The sequence below is a fragment of the Leguminivora glycinivorella genome, chromosome 25 (assembly GCF_023078275.1).
Source record: "Leguminivora glycinivorella isolate SPB_JAAS2020 chromosome 25, LegGlyc_1.1, whole genome shotgun sequence".
Taxonomy (NCBI): Eukaryota; Metazoa; Arthropoda; class Insecta; order Lepidoptera; family Tortricidae; genus Leguminivora; species Leguminivora glycinivorella.
The window spans coordinates 7659154-7671077 of record NC_062995.1 but is presented as its reverse complement, the minus strand read 5'-3'; the positions used below and the strand labels follow the sequence as shown (position 1 = coordinate 7671077).

At 36.4% G+C, this 11924-nt stretch overlaps 1 protein-coding gene across 1 annotated transcript in view; it reads right to left on the bottom strand.

Moving 5' to 3' along the window:
• Positions 1-10591: 10591 nt before the first annotated feature.
• LOC125239282 (zinc finger protein 724-like) overlaps positions 10592-11924 on the bottom strand; it is a 31998-nt gene continuing 30665 nt past the window's right edge. Inside the window, exon 15 of the mRNA XM_048146820.1 lies at positions 10592-10907. Coding sequence (XP_048002777.1) covers positions 10728-10907 — 180 coding nt within the window. The 3' untranslated portion in view covers positions 10592-10727. The remainder of the gene's footprint in view (positions 10908-11924) is intronic.

Here is an 11924-nt window from a genome sequence, read left to right as displayed (position 1 = left end):
GGTAAAAGTTACAAAATTTTAATTGGTAAATATGTATTTGAACCGCTAAAATAAAAATAAAAGACATTGTATGTCTGTCGAATGTCATATACAGAATTGTAATATTACTCAAAATGGAATATAGGAATGTTACACGAAATATTGAGAACAAAAAAGACATAATAATCGTTATATTTAACTCAATATCTCGGGTTTCTTTCATGCTTTGAAAAAACTGTTTAGGGTAACACGATTATATGTAACGTGAGTCACGATCTTATGTAACGTGAGTCACGATTTTATGGCATGTTCATTTATTCAAGAATTAAGTTCAAGTGATAATCTATCTCTAAATAAGTGTTACTTTCCCGATATATGCATAGATACTTTCATTTGCAGCTGTAGTTCAAATAAACAATCCATGAAGTCGTGACTCATGTTACTTTTTCGTGGATCTACCCTTTTTATTTCACTCGATCAGGATATTTCTAATAAAAATAACATCTTAAACCTTTTATGAAGACTATTATTAAAAAATGATTTCAAATATTGATCGATTGTAAAGAAAAGGGTTGTAAAAGTCTTCTGTAATTTTTGTTTAACCCTTGTATACAGAAAATCCACATTAGGCACTGGTTCCACCCATAGCGACCAGCGAGTAAGCGATGATATTTTACACGTGAGACTGTCTTTTGTTCGTTTCTATGGCCGATAGCTCATAGCTTACTGCTTTTGGTGGAAGCGGTCAAGTAAAAAATGTATTAGATTTTGTTTAATAACCAGTGAATTTCTGTTGAACTTGAATCAACAATACAATACAACCATAGATTAAGTATAAGAAGATCACACCATCCCATACATTAAAATGCGACCGCCTAAGAACGCGCATACACTACACCACACATAGATGGCGCCGCAAAATGCCTTGTTGCCATCGATTATTTGTAGATTGGCGTTAAGTGTCTAATAAATCTATGTCAAAAGTAACACTTAACGCCATCTACGAGATAATCGAAAGCTACAAGACATTTTTTTTGTAGCGCCATCTATGTGTGGTGTAGTGTTCTTAGGCGGTCGCATTTTATATATTTAATTTATGATAGAACACAAACGATTCATGAATGTTGTATTTTTTCAATCACCATTCCGGTAGGTGTTTAAAGAAAAGTGGACAATGTTTTACTTGAACATGTCTCATTTGATCTTTGAGTCTGGCATATTTAGTAGAAAAAAATCAAATGAGGACACACTGACATTATCCCGCCAGGCGGCGTCTGTTCAAGTGCCTAGGCATGTCACTGTCATTCATATGTGTGAGAGAGAAAACATCATCTTCTCGCTCTTACGTATGAAATTCTTTATCTGTGCAATGGACTAATAAGGTGGCGCCATCTGTGAGTGTGCCTCCTCATTTGATGTCATGTGTCATCTATTGGTTTATTTTGTTATGAATCTTCTAGTTAAATGGCATGTTTGTTTATATTAACTGATAATAGTTATTTTTCATTGTAAGGTTAACTTTGTATAAGCATCGCTAACCAACGCTTTTTCATCACTGTGTAAATGAAAAAAAAAATGTGATAGCAAGATTCCATTTTTAATTAGTTTCAAATTAGATCGCATACTTTCGGGCTCAAGCTGATTGCCTATTTTCTAGAGCTTGGCCTGTTTTTTTTTGCTTACCATAAATGACTGATAAAATAAAAAAAATAGAGTTAAAAATCATGGTGTCTGTGGCACCGGCGCGTTGCAATAAGTAAAATACAATAGTTTATAAACTTTTTGTAATATATTTTCTTTATAAGTTGTTTATTTATGTATAAAATAATTAAATAAATAAAAAAATAGTACGTATCTCATTGTTTTTGTGAAAAGGTTTCGTAAACCCGTTTTGGATAAAGTACAAAATTAAAGGCATATATTACGTGTGTACATAATTATGAGTTTATTGCAAAGTGCCCCTTTACCACTGCCATAGAGGAATAAGTAAGGGAAGAGTCGTAACTCCATACATCAGTAAATGCTAGTTATTTGTAGTGACATCTAGCGTCATCCACGCATCAACTAGCGTAAAAGTACCACTACTCGACAATAGGTGTCAACAGTGTCGCGTCTGCCAAAAATGTAATATTAAAACAGTTTATAACTTATATTACAAGCAAAAGGAATTGAAAACAGAGTACTGATTAATGCTGTTGTAATATTAGCTAAAAATTGTTCAGCATTAGACTTTTTGTTCGTCGCGACACCTATTGATAAGTAGCAGTACTGATAATTTACGCTAGTTGACGCGTGGTTGACGCTAGATGTCACTACAAATAACTTACATTTACTGACGTATGGAGTTACAACTCTTCCCTTACTTATTCCTCTATGCCACTGCTTATGTTGATTGGTTCTTAAAATATAGAATAGACTATATTAGGAGCTAACTCGAGTACCATGTGTACTCCGCTGTAACGGTACTTTCAACCATTCATTTGTTTCTTTTTGTGATCCTTCGAAATATCGTCGCCGATTGAGATCATGACAAAGACAACAAAAAAAAAGCTTTAAAACTAACGTGCCTACTTCTATTACAAGTGGGGTACCCAAAAATATTTCATGAAAATAAAAAAAATATCTTTATATTTATGGAAAAAGTGTTACCATTTAAAATTAAAAAAAATATTCCGTTGTCTTTGACTTGTTCAATCCAGCAAAAAAAAATGGTGCGATTAGAGTAGCCATCGCTTTGTCAAATATATTTTTAATAATAAATGTGTAGGCGGGAACTGCATTTCACGTTTAATTTTATTTTACCTTTTGGTAAAGGCTGTGGGTAGCTTTTTAGCCGGCGAACGTCAAAAGTTTTAGGTTATGTCACTTTTGGCGCCTATTGTGGCTGAAGTGAAAAAAAGTTAGTAAAAATGAAATAAAACCTTTTTAAACCTTTAAATATGTATTAGTCTGTAGTTAGTCCTCAGACTTATGGTCGTAATGAGACTGTAGGTACTTAGTACGAGCAACGATTAAATATAAGAAGATCACATCCCATACATTAAAATGCGCTCGCCTAAGAACGCGCATACACACCACACATAGATGGCACCACACAAAAATGTCTTGTAGCTTTCGATTATATTTTGTAGATGGCGTTAAGTGTCACTTTTGACATAGATTTATGGCTCGAAAGTGACATTTAACGCCAATCTACAAATAATCGATGGCAACAAGGCATTTTTTTGTGGCGCCATCTATGTGTGGTATAGTGTATGCGCGTTCTTAGGCGGTCGCATTTTAATGTATGGGATAGTATGGTCTTCTTATATTCAATCTATGGTACTAGTTTTGATTTTGATCATCAGTGATGATGATAAAAAATACTGGAGTCAAAAGTTTATTAAATTTTATTAATAAAAGATTGATTGAAAGGTTGATAACTTATTTAAAGGCATTAATATTATTTAAACGGTATAACTTATTGCTAACCAGAAATATAGCGTTAAGAATTTTTTAATAAACATCAACTTTATAAATTGCAAGGATACTTAATTTTTCAAAAATAGCGTATAAAGGAGTGGAATTCCTTGCCGGCAGCTATATTTCCGAGCTCATATAACCCGGCAACCTTCAAATCAAGAGTGAACAGGCATCTTCTGGGAGAGCTCACTCCATCGCAGGCCACGTCTTTGCCTTTGGCTAGTCTGTGGCCAAGAGTAAGCCCATTTATAATAAAAAAATAACCAGTTTTTTTTAAGTTGTAAGAACTTTGAAAACTAATTTATTAAAAATAAAATTAACTTTTTATCGCTTCCGCCAGAGCCGGTAGAAATGTAGATTTCTTTTTAAATCATGTACCGCTAAGTGAAATTGTTGTAATATATTATGTATGTATAGCGATAAGGTTTTTTATCTGTAGCTGTAAGTAGATGAACGTAGTATAGAGCATTATAACGTAAGTCTTAATAAAATACGTCGAAAGTTACTTTGATTTTTATTTACAACTTTACCCTATAGTACTAAACACCGCACCTCGGGCACTGGCGATCAAATATAGGAAAGAGGCGCGTTCCTAGCACAGTCTAAACTCGTGTAGGTGAACGCGTACTATGCTTGTATGAGTGAAATATGACAGGTCGACTGTTCGCGTTTTGGACAGGCGGTAACTGTGAGGTAACTGATGGCCGGGGGTGGGCGGCACTTTCAGCGGGGAGCGGGAGTGGCCATACTGTACGATAGTATTCTTTATTATACTGTGGTAACACATTCACTAGGTACCAGTGGCCTATTTCACAATAGCAAGTCTGTGGCCAAGAGTAAGCCCATTTATAATAATAAAAAAAGTGGCAATGAGGAGGCACTCACAAAGGTTATGACAGATGGAGTCCTTTGCACTTGCATTGCACAGATAAAGAATTTCATACGTGAGAGCGAGATGTTTTTTCTATCTCATATGAATGACAGTGACATGCCTAGACACTCGCACAGGCGCCGCCTGGTGGGATAAAATGTCAGTGTGCCTCCTCACTGTCGCCCAACAATGACAGTTCGCCGCGCATCGCCTGTTTAACAAGGAGATATTGACAATGTTTTTTATCAACCCAGAAATCTCAGACGAATGATCCTATAGACTTGACGTAAGCGTACACCCGTAAGGGACAGATATAGAATAATGGACTGAAATTAAGAAGTACTTAAAATCGGTGAGCTCCATCTTAGACTCTGTCTTCACTTCCCATCAGGTGTGCCTAGGGTCAATCGCGCGATAAGACCATAATAATAATAAAAAAGGGCTGACAGTTTACCATAACCTACGTAATTTGGGCGGATAATAAGCTTGACATGTCACGTACTTATTTATTTGCCACAAACTCGATTATTGTGGCAGCGCGCAGCGGCGGAAAAGTGAAACTATGAAAAAGACAAAAAACAACATTTTGCTCTCTGTCACTCTTATTATAACTTGCATGTGACCATCTCGTTCGGTAGTGGTATTATTATTTGACTGTCAACTCTATAGGATCATTCGTCTGAGCCAGAAATAGACAGAATTGTCAGTGTCAATATGGTGTCAATGGTGAAATAGTTCTTAGACAAAAAATGGCGCACTACGTCAGAAATCGGTCGTTACCTATAACCGCCCACTTGTATGGTCAGAACCCGCCTAGCGGGTTGTCCGGCATCTGGGCAAAGTTCACGAGTGCCCACCATGCGGGCTCTTGTGATTTACACGGGAGCGACTATCTTTTGCTCGTTCCTGTCGCCGTTTAATCCTCTTAAAAGAGATGTCCTATCACTACAGAGGCAAAAGTAGGGAAAGAGTTGTAACTCCATACCAGTGGCGGCAGTGCCGTAGCGTCGATACAACTCGATTTCCAACGGGTTCCCTAAAATTCTGCAGTATCTGTAGAAGACCATACAAAACAGAGCCCAGAAACCCCTCCGACTTTACCAACAAAAGTTTTCACGCGTCCCCACTGCTCCATACATTAGTAAATGTAAGTTACATCTAGCGTCAATCACGCGTCAAATAGCGTAAATTATCAGTACCACTATTCGACACTAGGTGCCAACAGTGTCTTGTCTGCCAAAAATGTAATATTAAAATCAGTCTACAACTTATATTACAAGCAGAAAGAATTGAAAACAGAGTACTGATTAATACTATTGTAAAATTAGGTAATAATTGTTGAGCATTAAGCCCCATTTAGATGGTACGAGTTTCTCGCCTCGAACGTACGATTATCGAAGTACGAGAAAAAATATCGTATCATGTAAACTATGCGTACGATATCGCACGGGAGGAGGCGATAATCGCCTCGCCTTTGATGTTTGTATGTCTCCGTGTAAACAAAACACGTATGCGAGAATCGTATACGATTTTCCCCATAGTAAAATGTAGCCATTGATTTGTGGGTTTTTAGTGCATTGCCGTGAGTTGACCCCTAAGTAAGTATTGATACTGAATAGGAATGGAATCGATTGGCATCATAAAAACACCATGTGGAAAAAAAAATCATACAAATTGTATGGGAAAAGTTTTTCGCGATTTGTGACTTTTCTAGCCGGAAATTTGTTTTGGTCCGATACAAGCTTTTGATCCTGGATAGGAATGGGATCGATTGGCGTAAAAAAAAAGTTTGTCAAAAATGCCCTTTTTCTTGCACCCTGTACGTTTTTTCCAAAATCTGTAAATGCCATTTTTCATCAATTTGAAATCGATGAATGGTCCCCTTAAACCATTTTCCCGTAGGACTACGCATCTCATAGGTGTCCTTACTGACCCGCTATCAAAATACACCCCGTAGAGTTAATGTTTAGATAGTGACTTATATCTATTTAAATTTCTGTTTTATTTTCTGAGTATTTAGATAGTGACTTATATCTATTTAAATTTCTGTTTTATTTTCCGCACCAATTGTAAGTTTCTGTTTGGTCCAATGGTTGACTGGTAGAGAATGCCTTAAGGCATTAAGTTCGCCATTTGTACTTTATGTTGTGCAATAAAGGTTAAATAAATAAATAAATAAATAAATGTTTACTGGCATTTTACCCCAAATGGGGTAAAATGTTATCATTTAAAATAAATCTTATCTATATTCTATGCTCAATTATATCCATTACTCAATATCTAAACCTAATCGCAAGTATCGCAACCAAGATTCTATCAGCTAGGTAATGCTACGGTCGAATTCATTATTTTCCCTATTATACTTATATAATTATTATTTAGACCGTCATAAATAATTTATAATGTTTTTTATATTATTGGGTACTATTCAACTTAAATTCAAATAAATCCAAAGTAAATTATATCCAATATTATAAAAAAGCATATAATATATGTGTTTATAATTAATAATTAGCAACAAAGCACGCAAGTTGACAGGCAAAACTCGCATGAAAATCGGTTCGCTCCGATTCGTGCGATAATCGCACGTTCGAGAAGAAATGTCATACGAGAACCGGTTTAGACGAGTCGGGAAATGTTATGGGAATATCTCCCGAAAATTCAACTCTCCGTCTAAACTATTTCGCCTGGCGATAATCGCCTGGCGAGTATCGCATACGATACTCGTATGCGAGTTTTTATTTCTCGCACGAATGTAAACGTTTTCGTACGATACTCGCCAGGCGATTATCGCATACGATAATGTCACAGTTTCTCGACCAAAACGGGCGAGAAACTCGTACCATCTAAATGGGGCTTTAGACTTTTCTATTCGTCGCGACATCTATTGACAAGTAGCAGTACTGATAATTTACTCTAGTTGACGAGTGGATGACGATAGATGTCACTACAAATAACTTTAATTTACTGATGTATGGAGTTACAACTCTTTCCTTACTTATTCCTTTTCGTTTTGGCGTTGGTTCTAGGGACACCGGTATGTATTGGATAAGAAAAAAAACATCATAACTAATTTATGTATTGTATATTGAGTTATATAAAATACTACACAATTCATACATCTAGCCACTACACACACAATCTTACGACTAATAGGCGACATATCCTAATGATATTTATTTATTTGTGGTGTTGCATACCTAATAGATCCTTATGGTTCTCTAATATCATCGTATCTGAAATAAGGACTAATTTCTGTGAAAGAAGCAAGCTTGTTTTTAAAAGCCTTCTTGAATGGAAAGTCACATTTTTGATGAAATAAATTATTGCCAATAATTTAATAGGACTATCAGGGGATCGATTTTTGAATTTCGAATGCACGAATTCGCCGTTCGAATGTCTGTGGAAAACGACGGAATACTATTTTTGAAAAAGTACGGCTAGTAATTTTAAAACTAGTGGTAATGACCACTCGTTTACGATTCTGTTAGTAGAATTTAAATCGCTAGTAGTGGAGATATTATTGAACGAATTTCACGAACTGGAATGGCCGAGATTCAAAAGTCGGCCTCCTGAACACTTTCAGAAAAAAATGGCGCACTACGTCAGAAACCGGTCGTAATTTGTAACCCACTTGTATGTCGAGAACCCGCCCAGCGGGTTCTCCGGCATCTGAGCAAAGTTCTTGGTTGCGAAAGTGTTAATGTACTTTTTAGTGTTACAAGAACATTTATAGTAGAGAATTTAAAACAAATTCAGATATATAATGAGATATTTGAAGTAATTAAAATTTAAAACTATACACGGCTTTTTTCAGATTTTTAATTTTATAACCTCAAAATTAGTAACAACACTAATAACTTATTTTTCCAAAATTCAAACTGAGTATATATGCACTGAATCCAATTTCAATATCCAGGAAGGTACTTGAGAACTTTTGTTTTGTATTGAAAATGAAAAATAAAACAAAAATCAAAAACATTTATTCAGCAAGTAGGCCACAGGGGCACGTTTACATGTCAATAAATAATTACAATAAATAGTATGAATTCAAGTTCAAAGTTACTATGATGAATGGATTCCATGTCTTCTAAGTACCACTTTTGAGGTTATAAAATTTGAAATTATAAAATAACGGCATTCTTACGTCATTAATATTTACAATAAATCTTTATACATAATGTACCATACCATAAGTAGTTTTCATATTATATTTCACACACAGCACTCATAAAATTGTGATAATGTAGTAACTAATAGTCATATAAAAATGGAAAATAAAAGACCTGCCTAATGTTTTTTAAAATAAAATTAAATAATTGTGGCGTTCCTTATTTATCCATGAGAGATTTTAATAAAGATAGAGATCAAGTACTCTTTAAACAAAATATTTAAAAAACCTCTCTATAGTGTTATGTTGAAACCTACAGCGCCGTTAAAAATAATATTATTTTATTACGTTACACACTTTAATTATATACATTAAAATATCAGATTAAAGCTTGTAATGTTAGCTTGACTTTGTAATACAGATCTTACAGATCTAAGTAAGTTTTTGCTTATTTTGTAAAATAACAATGTTCATTACTATATCCGCATCTTTCGCAGTAGTATGTTTTTCAGATCCAAATATTTTTACGTCGTGAAGTTTAATCACGAGTTTTGTATTACTGCGTGCGTGATCTGAAAAAGACTTAGCGCACTTGCTAGTATACAAGAAAATTGTATTTGAATATACATATATAAGTTTATTTTCACCACACCAACTGGTAAAGGCTTACTTTGCTATTCGAAAACAGATATCAAAATTACATTTTATCCACAAGAGTGCAAAGTAATTTCATACAAATTTTAACTTGATATCTTGAGCTGGCTGGTAGAATTTACCTATAAATGATGATTTTGAATCATAAATATTGAATAAATTGATTGATTTGATTTATTTTGATGTTTTACAGTCAGTATTTTCTTTGTGTTGGTGTTGTGAAAAAAATTGTGTTTCACTCGGCGGCAAAGTTTGTTTAACCTTTGTGCCTTAAAACCTTCGCAACGCTCAAGATTCCACTTTTTGTTGGAATCTTTCGCTTGCTCGGGCATCAATATTGGCAAGTGCGGTTAAACAACAACTTTGCCCCCTTGTAAAACAAATAACCATTTTCAATTTCCTTACGAGGATATTTAAGATCAAAGCCACTTTCTATCAATTAAGGCCTGTTTTTCCTAGCTCTAAGCAAAGTCTAGTCTTCCACATATTGATATACCATACCACCACGGCCACGGTTTCAGCGCAGTTGTTGCGTGCTTCGCAGATATATGGGTTTACAAACTTTTCAACTGACTGAGCATTGAAGCAACACATTTCAGTAGTTACCGCATAAAATCAAAGCTACTTAAAGTCCAAAGTTTCAATCGGGTAATGTTACATTTTGGTGCCGCGACCAGGATATCTTCAAAGCAAAGCCATGCTTGTTTTGGAATAAATTTAAAAAGGAAACGTACCGAATTGGGTGGGATTTGAACTCACGGCGTCTGGATTTATTTTACAGCACTCTGCCAACTGAGCCACCAAACTGTAGCATATGTGTGTGTGTGTTTTAAATTTATTCTAAACCTAGTTCCACGAGTTTCTGCCCGTCAAAAAGTGGAATGGCTTGTTTTACCTAGAATACTTAGATAAATCTAACTGACCAGGAATATATGACTACGCGCCATGTCGCGGAATTTCATTACAACTATTTTCTTCATACTACACTGAACTGTCACCCCATACATCATAATAACAGCGCCCTCCTGACAATAGTCATATAATTATTTCTGGCCAGGCTTTAGGGTCCCCCCACATCTAGCGTCTCGCGAGCGTCGCGTCGGGCCAACTGTATGGAAAAAGACGCCGCGTCGACGCGACGTCGACGCGGCGTCAGGCTTTGCCCATACAGTTGGCCCGACGCGACGCTCGCGAGACGCTAGATGTGGGGGGACCCTTAGATAGATCCATAGAAGAATAAGGAGGAAAGAGTTGTAACTCCATACATCAGTAAATGCAAGTCATCTGTAGTGACATCTAGCGTCAATCATGCACCAAATAGCGTAAATTATCAGTACCACTACTCGACACTAGGTGTCAACAGTGTCTCGTCTGCCAAAAAAATAATATTAAAACAGTTTACAACTTATATTACAAGCAGAAGGAAGTGAAAACAGAATACTGCTTAATACTATTGTAATATTAGCTAAAAATTGTTGTGCATTAGACTTTTCATTCGTCGCGACATCTATTGACAAGTAGCAGTACTGATAATTTACGCTATTTGACGCGTGGATGACGCTAGATGTCACTACAAATAACTCGCATTTACTAATGTATGGAGTTACAACTTCAAGTTCCTTACTTATTCCTCTATGATAGATCATAGGTCTAGTCTTCCATAGGGTCGAGGCATTTCTGCCACGGCGCGGGCTCCGCCTCGCGATGCCTCTGACGTTTCGGCCACGGCTTCTTCAGATGCACGTGTTCGACGTGCGCGCGTTGCTCGCCAGCGGTCGTGAAGCATTTGCCACATGTTTCGCACTTGAAGGGTTTTAGCCCGGTGTGGATCTAAGGACAAAAACGTAGGTACTAAGTACAGTCAAAGACCTATGTAACTTTGTATAGACCGATAAAGTCTAAGAAAAAAACGTACCCCAAAACCATACAGAAAAAAGTACGGTGAGCTAGATGGCGATACACCTTTGGGGTACGCTCGGCTAGCGGCGCTGGCGCTAATATAAATATTTGACATTTTAAAACATATCAAGCTAAGAATATGGCCCAAATTGTCAAAACTGAGGATCAAAAGTTTTAAGCCTCTGTCGAGAGATGGCAGTCTATGCACTGTGATTAGTTTGCTTTGACAGTAATGCTCTTTAATACTCGATCCTCTTTGGTACAGTCAATCAATTGGAACCTTGACAAAATGACAAGCAGTAAGAGATTTCTTACAATCTGATTTATAACGTCACTATGACATAGTTCTACAGTGGCCTCATCTCGGACACTGGCGATCAAATATATGAAAGAGGCGCGTTCCTAGCACACATTCTAAGCTCGTGTAGGTGAACGCGTACCATGCTTGTATGAGTGGTTGCGTTTTTGACAGGCGGTAACTGTGAGGTAACCGAGAGGGGGTGGGCGGCACTTTCAGCGGGGAGCGGGAGTGGCCACACTGTACGATAGTACTCTTTATAATTGAAAAAAAAAATGTAATTTTTTTCCATTATTTAATAGATTGTTCACCGGTTATATGGTAGGCGTGTTCAGTGGATACATGTAGAACTCAATATCATAGTGTAATAATGGAAAAAATTGATTAGTTATAATTGCCCCCCAGTCGAGATTTGCCCCGCTGTACCTTACTGTGGTTTTGGTAACATGTATATGTTACTAACCTAACCACAAAATTTTAATTTTGAAAAAACCCCGACCGCGACATAGCAGACTGATTTTCATGAAACATGGCTAAGAACACTCCCGACTAACTCAGCTTTCAGACAAAAAAAAACTCTAAATCGGTTCATCCGTTCGGGAGCTACAATGCCACAGACAGACGCGTCAAACTTATAACACCCCGTCGTT